This window comes from Lontra canadensis, unplaced genomic scaffold (genome assembly GCF_010015895.1).
Source record: "Lontra canadensis isolate GAN:19392208 unplaced genomic scaffold, GSC_riverotter_1.0 scaffold18, whole genome shotgun sequence".
Taxonomy (NCBI): domain Eukaryota; kingdom Metazoa; phylum Chordata; class Mammalia; order Carnivora; family Mustelidae; genus Lontra; species Lontra canadensis.
Window position 1 is genome coordinate 25,672,623 of NW_022631012.1, and position 25,101 is coordinate 25,697,723.

General features: G+C 35.4%; 1 protein-coding gene across 1 annotated transcript in view; it reads left to right on the top strand.

Annotated features, from left to right (window-relative positions):
* ZSWIM2 (zinc finger SWIM-type containing 2) overlaps positions 1-24,266 on the top strand; it is a 31,686-nt gene extending 7,420 nt beyond the window's left edge. The window contains exons 4-9 of the mRNA XM_032860265.1: positions 1,795-2,005; positions 8,887-9,138; positions 11,814-11,898; positions 12,645-12,757; positions 22,256-22,409; positions 23,346-24,266. Coding sequence (XP_032716156.1) covers positions 1,795-2,005; positions 8,887-9,138; positions 11,814-11,898; positions 12,645-12,757; positions 22,256-22,409; positions 23,346-24,158 — 1,628 coding nt within the window. The 3' untranslated portion in view covers positions 24,159-24,266. The remainder of the gene's footprint in view (positions 1-1,794; positions 2,006-8,886; positions 9,139-11,813; positions 11,899-12,644; positions 12,758-22,255; positions 22,410-23,345) is intronic.
* Positions 24,267-25,101: the final 835 nt, after the last annotated feature.

Consider the following 25,101-nt stretch of genomic DNA (forward strand, 5'->3'; position numbering starts at 1 on the left):
ATCAATAAATAAAATACTTTTGTTGTTTGCAATTTCAGTAATTTATCAATTTTCTGCTAGTTTTGCTTTGGGATTCATGTTTAGGTCATATTATTACTTAACCATATAATGAAAGACATGAACAAAATACTTAAGTACCCAAAGAAAATAATTTAAAAATATGAAGAAATACTTTGAAATGTTAATAATATTTCTATAGTTTTAGAAAAAAAGACTATCATACAAAACATGCAACAATGCCAGATACAAGTTTCATTATAATCTATTTATTCCTAGTAAACTTAAATAAGAGAACAGTTTCATTCTCCCATCTAACATATCCTTAGAAGATCTAAAATGCCTTCATATAACTTTTGTAAATATAAAAAGAAATAAGGGAAACAACATTTCATTTATTTGTCACTGCTTATTCAGTAACCATATTTATTCTGTGTTTGTGCCTCCTTTGTATTTCACTTCACTTTTCTTTGATGTTAATGAAACTGAACATCTCCCATTGCCTTCTGATAAGGTTAGCTCTCTCGCTCTTCTTTGTAAAATAATAACTCTTTCATGGTCTCATACGTTAATTTTTCCAAATTATCTCAGAAGAGCTTGTTTCTTCCTTGCCTTTTCCAGTTCATATTATGCCTCATAGGACAGTTTATGACCAGCTCCTCTTATGAGCTTTTATGTTTCAGTAATTCTGCTGCCCTAGAAAATATTTATTCCCAAAAGCACAATTTTTGGTCTTCGTTTTCCTCCCCATTTTTTTAGAGTGCAGGTGTCACTCTGTCTCTGTGACAAATAGCCTTCATCCTCCAAAGTAATGGGTAATTAGAGTATGTTACCCTGTTAATTCCACCTCCACCCCACCTCATACACGGAGCAGAGATTTCTGTATTGAAATGCGCCTGTGATGTTTTCAGTATTTTTAGTGTTTAATTGGGAGACTTCCCAGAGAAATGAACCTTTTCATTATCTTGCAAATATTTTAAAAATTTATTTGTGTAAAATGAAGAGATGTATAAAATGAATAGAATTCAGAGGCACGGATAACAGATGGCATTTGAATTATGACATGTTAAAGAGAGAGAAAAGGAAGGCCAGAGAATAAATAATCTAGGATCAAAGTCGTATGTATTAGAAAATAATTTCTTATAAAGACAGCAGGATAGAGAAAATTCATAATTCAAAGAATGCACATCCCAAGGTTATAAGCTGCATAGCTCATAATAGATTGTCCTGAGAAGTACTCACCAAATCTGGGACAGACGGGGCTACCAAGACACTCTCGTACAAACAAAACCAAGACAGGAGAGTAGACACAATTAACTGAGTCTTGCTCTCCTGTTATCCATTCATTCATTATTCACGTAACAAATATTAATTTTACTAACTACTCAAATATCCCTGCTTCCCATTTATGTTTTTATGCCCATTTCTTCTGATTATATGTTGATAAAATATTCTTCTGAACAAGTTGAACAGATCAAATGTAGGACATGATTATAACACCAATCCAAGGATGAGCCCTATCATATAATTGATGCAAAACCTTTATAAAGTGCAGTATTTGCACTGACTCTTCTCAATTACAAGAAAAAAAGATAACTTCCATTCTGTTTATAAATGACTCTTTCGTGACCTTTTGGTTCTGAAAAAATACAAAAAGTGGTAAATGCAGGTATAATAATTCAATCAAAACTATCTTTCTGATATTTGAAAGAAAATTCTAATTTTTAGCATAAATTATTACTTTTCTGTGTCTCTAATTTTGCCATTGAATTTTAATACTTTGGAATTTTTCACTAGCTGCTTTGCAGTTAGGTCTCGTGGAAGGAGAAATCAGTGACTTGCTTCGAGGGATACATCGAGTTCAAACTCCGCAACAAGAAACTGTTGAGGAAACTGTGCGTCCCGAAGAAGACGGCTACATTAAACAGAAGGAAATTGATTCAGATGATATCTGCCCAATCTGTCAAGAAGGACTTTTAGAGAAAAAGCTTCCTGTCACGTTTTGCAGGTGACATGTCTTTTTTTCCTCTTTTCTATTGAAGTAGGACTGAAACATAGCATCGTGTTAGTTTCAGGTGTACAGTGTAATGACCCACAGTTCTGTGCATGGCTTAGCGCTCCTCAAGATCAGTGGATTCTTAATCCCTTTGTGTGTTTGGCCCATGCCCCGACTCACCTCCCCCCGACAACCTCCCATGTCCTCTCTGTATTTAAGAGTCTGGTATTTTGGGCCCCTGGATGACTCAGTCGCTTTTGCGTCTGCCTTCGGCTCAGGTCATGATCCCAGGGTCCTGAGATCAAGTCCCATTTTAGGGGTGGGAGGGATGCTCAGCAGGGACTCTGTTTCTCTCTCCCCACTCATTCTCTCTCTCTCTCTCTCAAAAATAAATAAATTAATTAATATCTTTTTAGGAAAAAAGAGTCTGGTATTTTGCTTGTCTTCTTTTTTCTTTGTTCATTTGTTTTGTTTCTTAAATTCCACATATGAGTGAAATCACACGGTATTTGTCTTTCTCTGACTGACTGACTTCACTTAGGAACCTACCCTCTAGTTTAATCCATGTTGTTGCAAACGGCAAGTCTCATTCCTTCCTGTGTCGAGTCACATTCCGTTCTGTGTGTGTGTGTGTGTGTGTGTGTGTGTACCGCAGCTGCGTTATCCACTGGTCTACTGACGGACGCTGGACTCGCTTTCGTAACTTGGGTGTTGTAAATACGCTGCAATAAGCATAGAGGCACGTTATCTTCTCCAATTCATGTTTTTGTTTTCCTTCAGTAAATTACCTTCAGTGGAATTACAAAGTCAAGGTAATTCTATATTTAATTTTTTGAAGAACCTCCATACTGCTTTCCAGGATGGCTACACAAATTTGCATTTCCAGTGTGTACAAAGGTTCCTTTTTCGCCACACCCTCCCCAGCACCTGTTATTTCCTGTGTGTGTGTGTGTGTGTGTGTTTGTTTCGGACACTTGGACAGGTGTCAGCTGGCGTCTCATTGTGGTTTTGATGTGCCTTTCCCTGATGGTTTGTGATCTTGACCATCTCTTCGTGTGTCTGTCAACCGTCTCTATTACTGCTTTGGAAAAATGTCTATCCAGATCCTCTGCCCACTTTTAATCAGATTATTTGTGGGGGGTTGGTGTTGACTTGTGTAAGTTTTTTGTATATTTTGGATATTAACCCTTATCTGATATACCACTTGCAAACATCTTCCCCCATTCAGTAGGTTGCCTTTTGGTTTTGTTGATGGTTTCCTTTGCTGTGCAAAAAGCATTTGATTTTTATGTAGTCCCAATAGTTTAATTTTGCATTTGATTCCCTTGCCTGAGGAGACGTGTCTAGAAAAATGATTTTATAATGTCAAAGAAATTACTGTCTATGTTTTCTTTGGGGATTTTTATGGTTTCAGATTTCACATTTAGGTCTTTAACCCACGGGTCCAGTTTTATTCTTTTGCCTATAGCTGTCTGGATTTCCCAGCACCGTTTATTGAAAAAACTGGGTTTTTCCTCATTGTATATTCTTGCCTCCTTTGTTTTAGATTAATTAACCATATAAGTGTGGGTTTATTTTTGGGCTCTTTCTTCTGTTCTATTGATCTGTATGTCTGTTTTTGTGCCAGTATTATACCGTTTTGAGTACTTTAGCTTTGTTCATATCTTCACATTTGGAATTATAATACCTCCAGCCTTTTTTTACCTTCTCAAGTTTGCTTTTGCAATTTGAGGTCTTTTGTGGTTCCATACAAATTTTAGGATTATTTGTTCTAGTTCTGTGAAAAATGTTGTTTGTATTCTGATAGAAATTATATTGACTCTGTAGACTGCTTTGAGAAGTGTGAACATTTTAATAGTATTAATTCTTTTGATCCTAGAATGTGGACTACCTTTCCATTTGTTGTGTCATCTTTCATTTCTTTCATCAGTGTTTTATAGTTTCCAGAATACAGGTCTTTCACTCCTTGGTTAAATTTATTCCTGAGTATTTTGTTCTTTTTATGCAATTATAAGTGGGATTGTTTTCTTAATGTCACTTTCTGCTACTTCATCATTCGTACAGAGAAATGCAACTGATTTCTATACATTGATTTTGTATCCTGTGACCTTACTGAATTTATTTATTCTAGTGTTTTTTGGTGGAGTGTGAAAGGTTCTCTCTGTATAATATTATGTCATCTGCAAATGCTAAATGTTTTACCTCTTTACGAATTTGATGTCATATATTTATTTTTAGGCAGATTGCTGTGGCTGGGGCTCTCAGTGCTGTGCTGCATCAAAGTAGTGACCGTGGATATCCCTGTCTTGTTCTCGATCATAGAGGAAGAGTTCTTAGTTTTTCACTATTGAGTGTGATTTCAGTGTGGGTTTTTCATATATGGCCTTTATTATGTTGAGAAATGTTACCTCCAAATCTATTTTTTTGAGTTTTTATCATGAATGTATGTTGTACTTTGTCAAATCTTTTTCTGCATCTATTGAGATGAATTTTTTTGTCCTAACTCTTGTTAATGTGATATATCATGTTGATTGATGTATGAACATCAAACCACACTTGTATTCCTGGAATAAACCCCACTTGGTTGTGATTAATCATTTTTTAACGTATTGTTTGATTTTGTTTGCTAATATTTCAGTGAGAATTTTTGCATCTATATTCATCATAGAGATTGGCCTGTACTTCTCTCTTTTTATAGTATCTTTACCTGCTGTCAGGGTGATGCTGGCCTTGTAGAATGAATTTGGAAGCTTTCTTTTCTCTTCTGTTTTTTGGAATAGTTTGAGAAGAATAGATATTTCCTCCTCTTTAAATGTTTGGTAGAATTCAACCTGTGAAGCCATCTGGTCCTGGACTTTTCTTGGGAGTTTTTTGATTACTGATTGAATTTCCTTGCTAGTAATTGATCTGTTCAAATTTTCTATTTCTTACTGGAAGTAAATTCAGTTTTGGAAGGTGTTATGTTTCTAGGAATGTTCCCATTCCTTCAACATTGACCAATTTGTTGGCATACAATTTTTCATAACATTCTTTTATAATTCTTTGTATTTCTGTGCCATTTTTTTTTCCTTCTTCATATCTGATTTTATTTATTTGAGTCCTCTCTCTTTTTCTTGATGAGTCTGGTGAAAAGTTTATCAATTTTATTGATCTTTTCAAAGAACCAGCTCCTCGTTTCATTGATCTATTGTTTGAGGAGGGTTTTGTTGTTGTTGTTTTGATTTTTTTTTGTCTCCATTTCTTTCTACTTTAATCTTTATTACTTCCTTTCTTCTGCTGGCTTTGGGATTTGTTCTTTTTCTAGCTCCTTTAACTATAAAGTTTGTTTGAGATCTTTCTTGCTTTTTGAGGTGTGTCTGTATTGTTATAAATTTCTCTCTTTGATCAGCTTTTGCTTTATTTGAAAGATTTTGGACCATTGTGTTTTCATTTTCATTTGTCTCCATGCATTTTTTATTTCCTCTTTTATATTTTGTTTAACCCACTCAATGTTTAGTAGCATGTTATTTAACTTCCATTTATTTGTGTTCTCTCCAGATTTTTTCTTCTGTTTCATTTCTAATTTCATACTGTTACGGTCAGAAAACATGCATGATATGATTTCAGTATTTTTCAATTTATTGAGACTTGTTTGTGGCCTAACATGCAACCTATTCTGGACATTGTTCTATGTGCACTTGAAAAGACTGTATATTCTGTTGTTTTTGGATGGAATGTTCTGAATATCTGCTGGTCTGTCTGGCCCAATGTGTCGCTGAAATCCACTATTTCCTTGTTGATTTTCCATCTGGCTGACTAATTCATTGATGTAAGCGGGTTATTAATGGCCCTTACTATTACTGTATCACTGTCAGCTTTTTCCCTGAAGTCTGTTCGTAGTTCCTTTATTTACTGCTTCCGTGTTGAGAGCAAAAATATTTACAGTAGTTTTATCCTTTTGTTGGGTTGTTCCCTTTATCATTACGTAACGTCCTTTTTTTCTTGTTACAGTCTTTGTTTTAAAGTCTATTTTGTAATGTAACTATTGCTACCCTGGCTTTCTTTTCACTTTCATTTGCATGGTAAGTGGTTTTCCATCTCTTCATTTTCAGTCTGCATATATCTTTAGGTCTGAAGTGAGTCTCTTGAACTTACCATGTAGATGAGTCTTTTTTTAATGCATTTACTCACCATCTTTTGATTGGAACATTTATTTCATTTACATTTAAAGTAATTTTTGATATGTATATACTTATTGCCATTTTGCTGCTTGTTTTACGGTTGTCTTCATAGTTCTCTGTTCCTTTCTTCATCTCTTGCTCTCTTCCATTGTGGTTTGATGGCCTCCTTTTGTGTTATGCTTGGATTCCTTTCTCTTCATTTTTTCTATATCATGTGTAGTTTCTTTTTAATGCGTGGTTGCCATTAGGTTCACATATAACATCTTATGCATGTAAAAGTCTACATAAATGTATATCTAAGTTGGCCACTGACGTTTGAACTCATCTGAAAGCACTAGGCTTTTAGTTGGGCCGTATTAGTGGTCACACTGGATGCTTGTCCTCATCCTGTCCGTTGGGGCTGCAGGCACACTGAACTGCAGGGCGCTCTCCTGTGTTGTCTCCTGAGAGGCTTTCACTGGTATATGGAGCCAGACACCAGAACACATGCCTACTTCCAGTGTCATCACACTGATCTGTATGCAGCCTGCTCTCCCTGCCTTGTCCCCTGAGAGGCTTTCGTGGGTGGATGAGGCCAGAAGTCAGACAACATGCCTGCCCCCAGTCTGTGCCAGTGCTGCAACTGCACTGATGGGCAGGGCCGTCTCTGAGCTGCCAGCTATAAGGTTTGGCTACGGGGACTGTGTGCACTGGTGTGTGTAGTTATTCTCCCCTCCCCCTAGGGCAGGAATCACTTCGGAGTGGTGCTGGTCCCTGCCCGGACTGCTGGCAGAGTGTGTCATTCCAACAGCCACTTTTTCGGGGTACTTGCTAAGTGCGGCAAGTTGGCGTGGCCCCACAGAATAATGTGGAGGCGGAAGCATTGTGATAGCAAAATAGGTGGGGAGAGTTTGCGCTGCCTCCAAAAAGCATCCAGCTGTCTAGCCTATGGGATGGGGGAGGATAGAAATGGCACCCATTAGCTCTTTAGTTCTTGGAGAAGTTTCCTAATGATTCTTATCCCTCTGGGGCACGTTCTGAAATTAGTAAATAAATCTCCATGATACCCCAGGTGCTTTTCAAACTACTGCTTTTATGCTGTGTCCCAGCTTGGTTATATGTTATGCTGGCTCTTTAAGGGTGGAGACTCCGTTTCCTTTTGCCCTCTGGCTCTCCTGGAGCTAAACCCCAGTGATTGTAAAAACTGGTGATGTTAAGCCTACTGGTTTTCAAAGCCAGATGTTATGGGGACTTGTCTTCTCAATGCAGACTGCCTGGGCCTTGGATACCCTTGTGAGGTCTGATGCTTCCACTTCTCCATGCTTGTGGTATCCCTCCCATTGGTGGTTGGTCTCCCCATGGGTTTAGTTCCTGACCGTATCTCTGCTCCTCTTACACTTTTTGATGTTGCTCTCACTCTGTGATTAACTGTGAAAAGTCTGTTCTGCCAGTCTTCAGGTTGTTTCTGAGTTAATTGCACTGATGTGTTTATATGTTAGTGTGGATGTCAGTATTGTGTCAGAACAGGTGAGCTTAGGATTCTCCTATTTTGCCATCTTCCCAGCTTTCTGCACGCTTTTTTCTTTGGGTATTTAAAGCTTATGAAAAAAAAAATTGTAATTTAAGATGTTTGTAATTGATTGTTACAAGGCATGTTGATAGAGAAACAACAAAAAGCTTTACCTATTGCTTAATTTATATTTAATTGGCCTTTTGTTTCCTAACATATCTGTTGTAAGAGGTCCTGTTCTTATTCTAAGTATTTCTAGGCTACATTATAAAGGGTGAAAATAAAGACTAAACTCCGCTTTATCCCTCTTTCCACTTTAAGTTATTAAAGTAGGATAATTTTCAAATTTTTATTTTATACACATGAATAGATACCACGGCTTAGACCATTTACAAAGAATTTTCTGAGAGTAAAGATAGTACTTTAATATTATAAAAATTCTTTTCAGTGTGTCAAAATTTTATCTTTAAACCTAAGTAATTGAAATGTTTACCTATACACAAACACTTATTAAGAGTGTTGTATTCATACTATTTTTTGAGGCCCTGCAAAACTGGACTTGAATATTTGGGCAACCATTTCTTATTAAATTTTTCATTTTCTTACTCCTGATTATTGGCCAAAATTTTCATCCATGTAGTTTTTCATATGGGTGCTTCTATTTCATATTTTTAAATTATTAACTATTTCCCAAAGTATTATTTCTCTCAGTAGATATTTGCCAGGTACAGCCACATACTGTGTGATTTCTAGAAAAATGAAGTGGTACCCCTGCTCTCAATGAGGCTTTTTATTTAAAAAACGATAATTACTGTTACAATTTTCCTTTTGTTAAGATTACATTTATTCTCACTTTTAAAATGAGTAATATTGGGGCCCCTGGCTGGCTCAGTCAAGGCAGCGTGCAACTCTTGACCTCAGGGTTGTGGTTTCAAGCCCCACACTGGGTGTAGAGATTAGTTAAAAATAAAATCTTTAAAAAAATGAAAAATATTTTAATGATGCAAAATTGTTTAAACCACCATTTCATTGGAATGAGAGAAAATTTGTTAGGAATTCTAATGTATTAATTAAAGATAATAGATTAAGTAGGTAGGTAAGATAGTGTTGATGTGCATAATCAAGCTATATCTGGAAAATCAGTTCAGAATCTGTTTTTATGGGAAATAAAGGTGGTAGCACAGAAAGTTATATTTATGTATATAACTTTGATGTATACAAATGTCAAATTTTGTTTCAAACAGGTTTGGCTGTGGCAATAGCATTCATATAAAATGCATGAAGATCCTAGCTAATTATCAGGATGTGATTTCAGACACTTCCATGTTGAAATGTCCTCTGTGTAGGAAAGAGTTTGCACCATTAAAACTTATTTTAGAAGAATTCAAAAACTCCAGCAAACTTGTGACTGCAGCGGAGAAAGAGCGACTAGACAAACACCTTGGAATTCCCTGTAATAACTGTAAACAGTTTCCAGTGGAAGGGAAATGTTATAAGTAAGTGTCATCAGTAAGATTATAACATGTATTCTAACTTTTTTTTTTTAACTTCAGGAAACCTGGAGCGTTAGGGCACTGATCACTTAGACTGCCTCCTTCCTTCTGCAGACAGTGTGTTTGCCTTAAGTGATGGCTGCTTATGTAGGATTTCTAGGCTGGTGGTTTATGTCAGCCCAGGACCTCTAAAATTCTGTTTTATTTTCTTCACTTACCCAAAAATCCTGGCTTTGTTCTCCAGTCTGAGAGAGTCTAAGGTAGCACCCTGTCTCGGAAGATCTGGACATAGACCTAAATGAGTTTCCCAATTCAGAGCCCTCAGCTTCTAGGCCTCTCACCTTCTCTTTCCTTGAACCATCAGTGAGGTCATTACCAAACGCTCCTAGGACTGAGCTAGGGGCACTGACTAGATTGACAGAATAGTTACTCAAGTTTCCCAAACTTGAAATTGCAATGAGTATAAGTTGTTTTTTTCTTTAATCCTCTACCTCAACAACAATAAGATAAATATTAGAGAAAACAATTTTTATTACTTTGTAAGTAATCCCCAAACTCTCCCACAATTGCCACACTAAAACATCAATTAATTGCTATGCTTGGGAAATTTGTGTTTTAATTAAAATTTTAGCTTAACTGTAAAGAAAATATATTTTTTTCAGTCTTCCTAGAAATACATTATGATGAGCCCAATTAATATATTTTCAGAACCCTCTTATAAAACCATAAAACTTTTTCTGTCACTCCTATCAAAAAATGATAACTTTTCTGTTTTGAAGTGTTCTTTGTTTCCTCTATGTGTCACGTAGAATAAAATCAACTGGATCATTATAATTAAAAGTCTTTACTGGAAAATGACTGGCCTGAGAAGTCTCCAAAGGAGCTTTCTAAATTGAGGAAGAGGGGAGAACTTTTGTAGAGGCTTGGTGAGTGTTCAGCTAGTGTCAGGAACGTTGGTTAAATAGAATCTAGAAGGAGGAAGGACTCGATCTTCGGTTTTCGCAGCCGTTGTTTTTAGGAGGCGTGGATCCAAACAGTAAGGCGCTAACGTGAGAGAGGACTGGGAGGAACAGCGGTGGGGGACGAGGGCAGGAAGCGGCACCGTGTAAAATTCTCAGTCTTCGTTATCGCCTGTTCTTCAGATGATTAGTATGTGGCTCTAGTGGACTATTTTGAATCTTTCTTGCATGTATTTCGTTACTGATCGCGATCTCCATCATTATTCTGAGCTTTCGACTGCGCTTTCTGTCTTTGTGGGTGATTCTTCTTGCTCCGTCTTGCACAGGAGGAAAAGGTTATCTATACCTTTCTAGCTTCTTTTAGTGGGTCTATTAATTTAACTGGCATAAGATAGATTAATAGAAGAAAAACATTTTAAATCTGTTCACGTGGAAGCCTCACATTGGCATGAAAGTTTCAGAGACAAGCAGTTGAGGCTTATAAGCCTGAGCTAAGAAGAGGGAGTAAGGGTCCAGGGCTTCAAAGGGAAAGGGGACAACCCGTGAGAAGACAAGAACAGCAAGCGTGTGCCACGCGGCGCAGAAACAACGGGACACAGAGGAATCTGAGGAAACAGGCCCTGTGGAGCTCCGTCCAGCTCACCAGACACAGCCCATACTCTTGTAGCTATATTGGGTGAGAGCTGCTTTCTGGACCAGGCCTCTATCTAAATTCGTTTAGGCAGTTGAGCGCATGGCTGGGGTTGGGGGCATAAAACTCTTCCTGAGTCCTTCAGGCCTTGATCGACTTCAGCTCTCAGCAATCCGCATGCTCTGGTGGCACAAGCATTGCTCCAAACATGGGCATTCTGCACTGTGGTGCTTCCTGCTCACTGCCCCGCATGCTCTCTGGAGTAAATTATGTGAGGGAAGACAGGGAATAGAATTCCCGTTTTCAAGAAGTATTCTAAGTACAATTCTTTATGAAACAATTGAAAACACTGGATAATCAAATGATAGACTATCTAATAGGCTATAAATCCTGTAGGAATTTAGAGAGAGTAAGAAATGAAAGCTAAGGTAGTGGGAACAAATCAAACGGACGTGCATAGACAAAATAATGCCTCTCAGATATGTCTGTGTCCTCATGCTCAGAACATATATCTTAAGTTACATGTCGTAGAGAAATTCAAGTTGCAGATGTAATTAAGAGTGCTGAATGCCTGCCTTGAAATAATATTCTTGATGGTCCAGACCCAGTGTCATCACTAAGGTTGTTAAAAGTGGAAGGGGGGGGCAAAAAGAGAGTCAGAAGGAAATACGACTATGGAAGAAAGGCCCAGAGAGACACAGCGTTGCCTGCATGGAAGACGGAGTAAGAGGCCACAAGCTAAGCCCAGGAAGGTAGAGAGACTCTAGAAAATGGAAAGGCAAGGAGACACATCCCTTGTGGAACCTCCGGAAACAAATGCAATCCTGTCAACCCCTGGATTTTAGTCCCTTGAGACCCATCTCAGACTTCTATCCTACAAAATTATGAAATAATAAACTTGTGTTGTTTAAGCTACTAAATTTGTTGTAATTTGTTAAAGTAGCAGTGGGAAGCTAATATGGGTGAGATAATTTGGGCTTTTGTCCTATTTGCCTAGTTCCCAGGGAATTTTGGCAGGAATTGTTCACCAAAACCATCAAAATAATTGGATTTTTTTTCTTGTATGTCTTGTTCTTTTGTATTTTTAGGTGTACCAAATGTACAGAATATCACTTATGCCAGGAATGTTTTGACAGTTGCTGCCATCTTCCTCACCCATTTACATTTCGTGAGGTGCTATATCCATCTTGAATTTTATATTATATTTCTATTTGTCCTGTTGTAAACCTAAATAAAATAAATCTAAGAATAATAAGAATAGATAATACATTTTAACAGAGCTGATTTTTTAAAATAAAAACCTAAGACCAAATTTTTATGAGAACTGTTTTTCATAGGAACGTACAAGGGAAGCAGTTATCACGTTGATAGTTTATAAAACTAACACAATAACAAACATCTGATGATAGTATGCACAAATATCTTAAGTACAGGAATTACAGCCACTGAACTTGAATATTAATTTTTTAAAAAAATCTCAGTGTTTCAAATTGACATAACTTATTGACAACCACTTATAGTTTAAAATTTCTTACATCAAAAGTAATAAAATGTTATTACAATCATTTGAACTGTGCACTTAGAAGTGTCTCCTGTTGCTTAGTACTAATGCTACCTTCTACCTATCACACAAGATAAAAATCCACAATTATCATTATTAATATTTTGCCTTAAAAATGGTAGCTGTGCAATAGTATGTTAGACTCACTAATATTTTGCCTTAAAAATAGTAGCTGTGCAATAGTATGTTAGACTCACTAATAATTGTGAGTCTTAATGTTAAAAAATTCTTAATGTTAATAAAGGTGTATTTTTAAATGAGTCTTTGTTATTTATATTATGTTGATACACAACTAATTTTAATCCACAAAATTAAAATTTCCATGATTTGCAAAGTAACCTATTTTTACCTATTACAGAAGAGAAATCAAAGATGGAAATCACTAGAAAAAGGATCAGGTGAAATTGTAAAATATGTAGACATTAGAAATGAGATAGAAGAAAAGATGCCACATTTTCAAGAAAAACAAGGGTGAGAATTTCAGTGAAACTTACATTTCTTTTATGACTTGGGACATTTAAATTATTTTTCAGTTTGATAAGTTTTATTCATTCCTTTGTTCAGGAAATACAAATCATATGTTAACAGTATTATACAAGCAAAGAGGAAGGTTCTAGAGTCAGACTGCCTGAGTCTAGTCCTTGTACAACTAACCGCAGGCTGGCTGTGCGACTTTTGGGCTGGTTACTTCACTTTCCTCTGCCACATGTATTCTGTCTTTAAATGTTAATAATCATAAAATCAGCCCCATAAGAATTTTGAGTTAATATGCAAAGCAAATATTAATACTTAATAATATTAATAAATAATATTAAATGAGTTAATACACAGAGCAAATATTCAAATAATATTGTCTAGTATTATGAATCCCATCAGAGATTCTACTAGCTATTAGGCATATAGTAGTTCCCTCAGTAAATAAATGATTGTTTAAATAAATGTAAAATTAAAACTGACAATTACGTATTACATATGCTGGGTATTACTGACCTATTAGCTACATCATAAAACTATACAAAAGAGGTCATTTTGAAAGGATGAGATAAAATTAATTTTTAAAAAATAATTTCAGTGAATTATCCGAATAACAATTGTGCTTGTTCTCATTAACACAAACACACACACACGTTTCTGTCGAACCCAATGCATGTTTACTCACGTCTTATGGGCACTCCACACACTTGAAGACCACAGTCCTGAAGAGCATGAAATACCTCACAGGTGTAGAATAAGTCTATGTAAATGTTCTTCATCTCCATTTCCTCTGGCTCTGTCTAGTTATCACACATTAGAGTGACAAATTGTGTAACTAAAGGTTTTGAGTATATTATAGGTAGAAGCAAAAGAACATTAGGGTAGAAAAGCACTCTAGGTAGAGAAAGTGGAATAAATAAAAGGAGATAATTTCAGGATAAAGTATGGTTATCACCTTAAATAATGAAAATACACTTTTTTTTTTTTTAGTTGACAATTAGATGACCTTGGTAAAAGCAATTGCTGTAGTATGATGGAAGTGTATCCGTAGAGTGATAAGATATGTAAACTTTTCTGAGAAATATAGGCATGGCTTTTTTTGTTGCACTTGTCTCAATTATACTTCACAGATACTGCATTTTTTACAAACTAGAGTTTTGTGATAAGCAAGTATATCGGTGCCGTTTTTCCAACAGCATTTGCTCACTTCATGTCTCTGCATCATATTTTGGTAATTCTTGCAATATTTCAGACTTTTCAGATTGTTATTATGTTTGTTACGGTGATCTGTCATCTTTAACATTACTATTGTGATGTTGTTTTCATGCCTGCTAATACAACATCCATTCTGCAACCCATGAATTAATGAATACTTTTGACTTTCAAATCTTATTATTTAAGAAATAAATCCTTAAAATTTTAATTCCAGGAGTTAAACACAGTTTAACTGTTAAATACAGTGTTTTGTTAGTGTCAGGTTACAAGATAGTGATTCAGCAATTATATACATTACTTGATGCTCATCATGGTACGTGTCCTCTTAATCCCCACCGCCTACTTCCCCCCCGGTAACTACAGTTTTGTTCCCTAGAGTTAAGAGGTTTTTAGTTTGTCTTTTTTCCTTTGTTCTTTGCTTTTCCTTGTTTTGTTTCTTAGATTCCACGTATGAGTGAAATCATGATATTTATTTTTTTCTGACTTATTTCACTTAACATTATAACCTCTACATCCCATGTTGTTGCAAATGATGAATATTTCATTCTTTCTTATGGGTGAGTACTATTCCACTGTGTGTGTGTGTGTGTGTGTGTGTGCGCGTGTGCGTGTGTGTGTGTGCTTTTTCTTTGTCCGTTAATCTATCAATGGACATTTGGATTGTTTCCATACTTTGGCTACTGTAAATAAGGCTGCAGTAAACAGGGGTACATATATCCTCTCAAATTAATGTTTTCATATTCATTGGGTCTATATCCAGTAGTGTGATTACTGGATCACAGGGTATTTCTATTTTTAATTTTTTGAGGAACCTCCATACTGTCTTCCAACAGTGGGACTGCACCAGTTTGCATCCCCACAAACAGTACAAGATGGTTCCTTTTTCTCCACATCCTTTGCAACATTTGTTGTTTCCTGTTTTTTTCATTCTAGCCATTCGGACAGGTGTGAGGTGATATCCCATTCTGAGTTTGATTTGCATTTCCCTGATGAGTGACATTGAGCATCTTTTCATGTATCCACTGGCCATCTGTAAGTCTTCTTTGGAGAAATGTCTGTTCATGTCTTCTTCTGCCCATTTTAAATTTTTTCTATTTTATTTTTTTTAAGATTTTATTTATATAGAGAGTAGGGGGAGGGATGGAAGGAGAGGGAGAGAATCCCAAGCAGATTCTGCACTGAGCATGGAGCCTGATGCAGGGCTGGATCTCACAACCCTGAGATCATCACTTGAGCAGAAAGCCAAGAGCTGGGGGCTTAACCGACTGAGCCACACAGTGCCCCCTGCCCATTTTTTTTTAGTTAGATTATTTGATTTGTGTTGAGCTTTATAAGTTCTTTACATATTTTGGATACTATTAATCAGATTTGTCATTTGCAAATATCTTCTTCCATTCAGTATGTTGTCTTTAGTTTTGTTGATTGTTTATTTTGCCATGCAGAAGATTTTTATTTTGATGTAATCCTAATAGTTTTTTATTTTGTTTCTTTTGCCTCAAAGAAACATGCCTAGAGGGGCCCCTGGTTGGTCAGTTGGTTAAGCATCGGACTCTTGATTTTGGCTCAGGTCATGATCTCAGGATCATGAAATTGAGCCCCACATTGGGCTCCTTGCTCAGTGTGGAGTCCACTGCAGATTCTCTCTTCTGTCCCCCTTCTGTTCCTTCTGTGCCCCACCCCCCACATATACTCTCTCTCTCTCTCCAAAATAAGTATTTTAGAAAAAGAGAGAGAGAGAGAGAAGACATATCTAGAAAGATGTTGTTGAAGCCAGTGTCTGAGAAATTACTGCCTGTGCTCTCTTCTAGGATTTTTATGGTTTCAGGTCTCACATTTAGGCCTTTAATCTACTTCGAGTTGACTTTAGTGTATGGTAGAAGAGTTTGGTCCAGTTTCATTCTGTGCGTGCGGTTACCAGACACCATTTATCAAAGAGAGCTTTTCCCAGTGCATGTTCTTGCCTTCTTCTTGAAGATTCTTTGGCCATATATTTGTGGGTTTATTTCCAGATTTTCTATTCTGATCCATTGTCTATTTTTCTGCCAGTACCATGCTGTTTTGATTACTACATCTTTGTAATACAGCTTGAAATCCAGAATTGTGATAGCTTTAGCTTCTTTTTCAAAATTGCTTTGGCTATTTAGTGTCTTTTTTTGTTCCATTCAAATTTTAGGGTTCTTCTAATTCTGTTTATATCCCTATAAAAATCTAGAAAAATGCATTAAGTCTGTAGATTGCTTTGGGTAGTATGGACATTTTAACCATATTTGTTCTTCCATGAACATGGAATGTCTTTCCATTTGTTGTGTAATCTTCAATTTCTTTCTTCAATGTTTTACAGTTTTCACCTCCTGATTAAGTTTATTCCCAGGTATTTGTTCCTTTTGGTACACTTTTAAATAGAATTTTTCTTAAATTTTCTTTCTGTTGCTTCATTATTAGTGTATAGAAATGCAAGAGATTGCTACATGATTTTGTATCCTGTGAACTTACTGAATTCTTTATTGGTTCTAGTAGTTTTTGGTGTTTTCTATATATTATATCTTGTCATCTGCAAATAGGGTTTTCTATATATTATATCTTGTCATCTGCAAATAGCGGAAGTTTTACTTCTTCCTTACCTATTTGGATGTCTTTTATTTGTTTTTCTTCTCTGACTGCTATAGCTATTACTTTGTTGAATAAAAGTGGTGAGAGTGAACATCTTTTTTTATTATTATTCATTTGAGAGAGAGAGAGCATGAGAGGGGAGAAGCAAATGGAGAGGGAGAAGCAGACATCCCCGCTGAACAGGGAGCCCAAGATGACTCGATTCCAGGACCCAGAGATCATGATCTGAGCTGAAGGCAGATGCTTAACCATCTGAACAACTCAGGCATCCCAAGAGTGAACATCCTTGTCTTGTCCTGGGGAAAATCTCACAGCTTTTCACTATTCAGTTTGATGTTAGGTGTGAGTTTTTCATATATGACCTTTACTATGTTGAGATATGTTTCTTCTAAACCAACTTTGAGAGTTTTTATTATAAAGGAATGTTGTACTTTCTTAAATGCTTTTTCTGTATATTGAAATGATCATATGATTTTAATCCTTCATTTTGTTGATGTGATGTATGAGTTGATTGATTTGCATATATAAAACAATTCTTGTATCCCAAGAATAAATCCCACCTGAGCATGGTGAATAATCTTTGTAATGTATTGTTGCATGTCATTTGCTAATATTTTGTTGAGGATTTTTGCATCTATGTTTATCAGGGATATTGGCCTGTAGTGTTTTTTTTATAGTAATACTGTCTGGTTTTGGTATTATGGTAATCCTGGACTTGCAGAATGAATTTGGGGGAGCTTTCCTTCCTCTTCTATTTTCTGGAATAGTTTGAGGAGAGTAGATATTACTTTTTCATTAAATGTTTGGTTAAACTCACCTGTGACACCACACTGTCCTAGACTTTGGTTTTTGGAGAGTTTTTGTTTGTTTGTTTTGTTTTGTTTATTACTATTCAATTTCATTGCTAGAGATTGGTTTGTTCAAGTTTTCTATTTCTTCCTAATTTAGTTATGGGATGTTATGTTTCTACTAATTTATCCACTTCTTAGGTTGTCTAATTTGTTGGCATACAACTATTCATAATAATCTCTTCTAATTTTTTGTATTTCTGTGGTATTGGTTTTTATTTCTCCTCTGTCATTTCTGATTTAGAGTTCTCTTTCTTTTAATGAGTCTGGCTTGTTGATCTTTTCAAAGAACCCACTGCTGGTTCATTGATCTGTTCTGCTGTTTCCTTAACTTCTATTTTGCTTATGTCTGTTCTGATATTTATTATTTACTTCCTTCTACAAGTTTGCGTTCTGGTCTTCTTTTTCTAGCTTATTTAAATGTAATGTTAAGTTGTTTATTTGAGATGTTTCTTATTCCTTGAGGTAGGTCTATATTGCTATAACCTTTCCTCTTGGAACAGCTTTTGCTGCATCTCAAAGATTTTCTACCATTCTGTTTTCCTTTTTCTCCATGTATTTTTTTTTAATTTCCTCTTTGATTTCTTGGTAAGCCATTCCTTATTTAATAGCATGTTATTCAACCTCCATGTATTTGTGCTTTTTTCCAGATTTTTTTCCTGTGGTTGATTTCTAGTTCCATAGTGTTCTTGTCAGAAAAGATGCATGATAGATTCAATCTTTTTTAATTTACTGAGGCCTATTTTGTGGTCCTAATATGTGATCTGTTCCAGAGAATGTTCCATATGCATTTGGAAAGAATGTGTATTCTGCTGTTTTAGGATGAAATGTTCTGATTATATCTTTTAGATTCATCTGGCCCAATGTGTTATTCAAAGCTACTCCTTCCTTTTTGATTTTCTGTTTGGATGATCTATCCTTTGATTTAAGTAAGGTGTTAAAGTCCCCTAATAATACTGTGTTACTACCAATTATTTACTTTATGTTTGTCATTAGCTGCTCTATTTGGTTGCTCCCAAATGTTGGGTGCAAAAATATTTGTAATTGTCATATATTCTTGTTGGATTATTCCCATTATGATTATATAGTATCCTTTGTCTGTTATCACAGTCTTTGTTTTAAAGTCGATTTTGTATGATGTAAGTGTTGCTACTCTGGCTTTATTTTCACTTACATTTGCATGATAGATGTTTTTCCATCCCTTCACTTTCAGTCTGCATGTGTCTTCAGGTCTGAAATGAATCTCTTATACACAGCATATAGTTCTTGCTTTATTATCCATTCTATCACCCCATGTCTTTCGATTGGAGCATTGTGTCCAAAGTAATTATTGAAGGTATGTATTGCCATTTTTCAACTTGTTTTATGTTTGTTTTTGTAGTTCTTCTCTGTTCCTTTGTAATCTTGCTCTCCTCCCATGGTTTGCTGGCTTTCTTTAGTCACATACTTGAATTCAATTCTCTTTGTTATTTGCGTAGCTATAACTAATTTTTGATTTGCGGTTACCATTATTAGGTTTATATATAATATCTTATGCATATAGTAGTCTATATTAAATTGGAATCACTTAAGTTTCAACCCATTCTCAATGCACTAAATTTTTCTTCTCTCCCTTCTACATTTTAGGGATATGGTGTCATAATTTACATCCTTTTTTGTGAATTTCTTGACTGATATTTACAGATATACTTAATTTTACTGCTTTTGTGCTTCCTACTTTTCTTACTCCTGCTTATGGCCTTTTCTTTCTACTCAAGGAGTCCCCTTTAACATTGCATATAGATCTAGTTTAGTGGTGATGAATTCTTTTACCTTTTGTTTATCTGGGAAACTTTTTATCTCTCCTCCTATTCTGAATGATACCTTGCTGGAGAGAGTATTCTTGGCTGCAGGTTTTTTTCTTTTACACTTTGAACATATTATGCCACTCACTTCTGGCCTGCAAAGTTTCTGTTGAAAAATCAGCTCATAACCTTATGGGGATTCCCTTATATTAACTTATTAACTTCTTTCTTTTCTCCTGCTGCTTTTAAAATTATCTCTATATTGCTACTTTTTGCTATTTTAATTACTATGTGTCTTGATGTGGACCTCCGTCAGTTGATTTTGTTGGGGATTCTCTGTGCTTCCTGGATCTGGTTTTCTGTTTCCTTCCCCAGATTCAGGAAGTTTTCAGCTCTTATTTCTTCAAATAAATTTTCTGCCCTCTTTTCTCTCTCTCCTTTCTCCTGTTAAGGTTGATTGCTTTCTATTACTTTGTCCTCTGGGTCACTGACCTATTCTTCTGCTTCCTCCAGTCTATTTATTCTCTCTCATGTGTTTTTAATTTCAGTTATTGAATTCTTCATCTCTATTTATGCTTTCTATCTCTTTGTTGATGGTTCTCACTCAAGTTGTTCACTCTTTGCTCAAGTCCAGTGGTATCTTTATTACTTTAAATTATCAGGCATATTGCTTATCTCCATTTCATGTAGTTCTCTTGCTATGATTTTCTGTTCTTTCACTTGGGGCATATTCCTTTATCTTCTCATTTTGTCTAACTCTATGTGTCTGTTTCTAAGTGTTATGAAAGTCAGCTGTGTCTCCTATGTTAAAAGTAGTGGCCTTATGAAAAAGAAGTTATGTGGTTCCCTGTAGTGCAATGTCCCCTGGTCACCAAAATGTGGCACTTCAGGGGTATCTCCTATGTGATTATGTGTGCCCAAGTTGTGGCTGAGTTGAATTTGTTTTCAGTCCAGTCACCTGCAATGGTTTGTCTGTTATGGGCAGGGTTTGTCCCTGTGTTATTAGTGGGCTAGTCTGGGGCTCTCTTGGGCTTGAGTTGAGTGAGACCAAACTTTTGCCATAATTGCATAACAATAAACTGCAACGTATTTTCCACGTGTTACCTCCTGAGAGGCTTTTGTTTTTGGGCACAGGTTTGCCCCAGCCCACTGCTGGGGCCTAGTAAAATTGGTGTGTATGGTTATCTTCCCCTCTCACTGGGGCAGGAATCACTTTGGAGTTGTGCCATCCCCTCTCAGGGCTGCTTGTACTCTGCCAGGCTTGTGGCACCTCTTTGAACAAACTCTTGCCAAGGGCAAAGAGCTTGTTGGAGGAGGTGCATCCCCAGAGAACACAGGGGCAGAGTGCTGCTGTTAGCAGTGTAGATGGAGAGTGTTAATACTGTACGGGTTCCAACACACATCTATGTGTTTAGCTGGGAGGTAGGGGAGGGAAATGCTGCCCACCAGCTATTTGGTTCTTGGATTAGTCTCCCAGAGATCCCTGCCTCTCCAGCACATACTCTGAGATTAGTAAATACATCTTCTTCCTGTATATCCCAGTTTTTGAAATTGCCGTTTCTATGCTGATCTTAATGGTACTGTTGGTTTTGCTCTCTTTTTTAGGGTGGGGCTCAGTTTCTTATCCCCTCTGCCTCTCCCCAAACCAAGCCTGCTGATTTTTAAAATTCCAGTTGTTGGAACATTCAACTCTTGATGTTGGCTAAGGTCATGACCTCAGGGTCCTGAGATCAAGCCCTGTGTTGGGTTCCATGCTCAGTATGGTCTGCTTGAGATTCTCTCTCTCTTCCTTCCTCTCTCCTTCTGCTCCTCCCCCTACTCACTTTCTCTCTCTTTCTCTCTCTCTGGAAAAGGTAAATAAATCTTTAAGAAAAAGACTATTGACAAATTTTGAAGGAACATCTTCTGTGAGTAAAATGAAATCAAACAGCATCACATGTTACAGAAAAGAAGTGTTATTTGATGAGGTAGACTTCATTGTTATCTTATTTCAAGAAATTGCCACAGCCATCCCAACCTTCAACAACCATTACCCTGATCAGTCTACAGTCATTAACATTGAGGCAAGATCAACAAAATATTACAACTCACTGAAAACTCAAATAATGTTAGCATTTTTTAACAGTAAACCATCTTTAGTTAAAGTATGTACATTGCTTTTTCAGACATAATGTTATTGCACACTTAATAGACTATAGTATAATGTAAATATAACTTTTATTCACACTGGGAAACCAAAAAATTCATTTGACTTACTTTCTGGTGATGGTCTGGAACCAAGCCCACAATATCTCTGAGGTATTTCTGTACTTGAACTTTGTTCTGAAGGACTTTTAAATAATAGGAATATGCCTAACCTTTAACCAAGTTTTGTTTTTAAATACTTGTTTCGTCTATTTTGTCAGTCATTAATAGCATAAAATACCTCTAATTTACATTAATTTTAGTTTTGTTGGTTGGTACTTCTGGTACAAAAATGAAATGGTACTTTCAGAATCAAAACGTAGTCTAAGAATACTAAAGTAGTAAGCATATACCCCAAGGGAAAGTGAGTTTCCTCTTAGATTCTCCTCTAGCAATTTATCACAGTAACCTGGAATATTTAATGTGGCTTACTATGCACCTTACTCCCTACCAGATGGCATCGTGAATTGGGCTGTATTTTTCTAAACACAAGGAGTAAGTGTTGGCCCAGACTGAAATAATTTGAGTATATGGTTCTCATTAAAATTTTGTTCTTATTTCATAGACATTAAAAAATGCAAATCAAAAAATTGGGGGTTAGTGTTTTTATTTGAAATGACTAAATTTTGTTATTTATGAAGTTCATGTGGAAATTGGGGCCATTTTGTTCAGCATTAATATATAAATACAGATTTATTTGACTTTATAATGTATGAAATTTCTTACCTTTAGTTCAAGAAAATATTGGATTCATTCACATTATTTATATGGAGTTTATTTACCTGTGTCATTGATGATTTACTGATCTATAATCACATATAAATATTCTTGTCTTTCTGCTAATTCTCATCCAGCCGAGTTTACACACCAAAACAAGTGGTGAAGTCACTGCCTGTCTTACTGATTACAAAGAATAGTAAGCTGCTTGCTCCAGGCTGCCAATGCCGACTGTGTCTGAAGGCATTTCATCTGGGTCAACATACAAGAGTGCTACCATGTACTCATAAGGTAGACGTTGCATCATGTTGGTTTGACTTTCCTCACAAGGCCAGTGTTTACATATGAATTGACAATTTAAGTCTCTCACTTTTTAGTTGTATTATGTGCAGAGATGTTTATATTGAACAGTATGTGTAAAAGAGCTGCGCTGGAGACTATAAAGGCGGTTCTGTCCCTTGTGGATGGATTTCTACTGATTAGGACTCATTTCTGCTATATGGTATTTAGATAAGATAAAGTAACTCTTCAAGTTAGATTATTTTGTCTACCTTATCTACTTTCATTACCCGTAAAAGAAAAATCTTATAGAATAATGTGTTTTTGTGATTCTTTGGATGAAACAGAAATGTTTAAGTTGACATAGTTAATTATTTCAAATGAATTCATTGAAATTAAAGTCTAACGTTGTTCTATCATATATATAGTTGGTAACCAGTTTTTTTTGAAATAGTTACTTTAAATAAATATTTATACCTTTAGAGTCACCTTTACTTAAAATGTCTGTTTGTTTTCTTCCCAAGAATGTGATTTGTTATTTTATATTTTATACCTTACCATCATTAGATCCATTTCCAACTCTAGTTGTTTATGACTTATTTAATTTATTATTTATTAGCTTAATTATTTAATACATTTTGTAAATTTCATTCATAAAGCAATAGTAAAATTAATGGCCTAATAAATAGTGGGATTTAATGATATTACAGAAATGTTATCCATAGAAGCCTTTCCATTTTAATGTTGAAAATGGAGATCAGTACCATAACCCATTCCATTTTTTTCTTTAAAATAGTTCCATAAAACTTGATAAATTATAATTATCTTCCATTCTTGCTAAATAGTTTTTAATAGTAGCACAATAATGAAACAAGGAAAAACTTAGGTAGTATACATTATAAACAAGATAATTATATCTCTAATTTTATCTCTCAACTTTTTTTTAAGTTTCATAGGAAATGTATTGACAGTTGGTTATTCTACAAGTGCAATTCATGCCCTATTGATGGACAAGTTATATATAACCCTTTAATCTGGAAAGATAAAGCAGTAAATGGACACACACATCAGTTCATTTCAAATACAAACATCACTCATCTGTCAAAACAGGAAGAACTGGAACTTTTTATTCCTGGTACTGGATTAGTCCTTAAACAAAATAGACTTGGAATTTTACCTAGCATAACTCAACATAATTCTGAAAAGTTGAATACACCTGAAAGTCCAACAGATACCTATCAGGATATAGCAATAGATGATATATTCTCTATCAAGGTGGATGATTCAAACTCAAGAAAATTAATCTATGAATATAAAATTAGCCAACATTTCCCCAGGTATCTTCAAGATTTACCAACTGGACCTTTTGGAAAAATGTCATCTCAAACATTTCTTCCTTCTATTGCTCACAAAAATATTATATGTCTGACTGGAATGGAAACCCCACATATCAATGAAAAATACCACACTTGTCAAAGCCAGAAGATGGCAAAAGACTGTAAACATATTAACCACAATCCAAAGAAGACTTCTGGTGCTAGAATAAGAGAAGACAAGAAGAGATCAGATACTTTACTTCCAGAAGATTTAAATCTTATTACCAATTGGGGTACAACTAAAATTAGTTTGTCTAAAAGATATAATAATTGTATGGGGAAAATTAGACAAAAATGTAGTAATCCATCAAGAAGGCCTGAATCTCATCCTTTAAATATAAAAAGTCCTGAGCTATCTTTCATATTAGAAGGAGTTCAGTTATGAAGATGTATTTTTTATTAACATCAGAAAATATTTGGATATTGAACATAAAATGTTTTATTTGTACAACATAAACATTATACTCTTGACAAATGTAGATAGAATTGTCATCATTTTGCCTGCTTGTCTATGAATGACTAACTACTCTTAAAAGAAATGACCCCATTCTTTATAACACAAAGCATTTGATAAATATGGTCAGAATGTTACTATGAATAACTTTTAGAAATTTTATTTCATACTGATTAAAATAATTATTTTTACTTAAATTAAGGAAATAGATTTTCCTTACTTTAAGCCACTGTTTTTAAACATTCCATTTGATAACATGTAACATGGAAGGATTCTTTCCAGCACCTTGAATATTTTTTGCATTAATATTTACCACAAACCTATGGGAAAATCCAGATGGTGGTTATCTTGCTCACTTTATTTCTTTAAAGTTATTTCTTATACATGAAATGAAAAGTAAATATACTTACAATGCTATAAGTTATGCCACATTTAGAATGATTTCACTGATGTCAAGAAACTTAAGTACTATCAAATTCTACTATTTCTACTATTTTTGAAGACTGTATAAAATTACTTAATCCTCCCATTAAAGTATAAGATATTTCAGGGAAAGAACTTTGTTGTCTTATTCACTGCTGTACACTTAACATACAGTGCTTGACAAACACGGGTGTTCTGTAATATTTGTTGAACTACTGAATTATGAAGACATGTGGCCACATAGGAGGCAAACAAAACAAACAAACAAATGTGTTATTAGAAAACCAAAGAAAGAAAATGTAGTCAATTTTTAGCAATTGATCAGGTAAGATCAAAACTGAAGAATGCAATTTTGCTTTAGCAATAAGGAAAATATTAGTGGCCTTAGCTAGGAGAGTTTAGTGGAGTGGTGGGAGCCAAGTCTAGGTTGGATTGGGTTGAAGAGAAAATG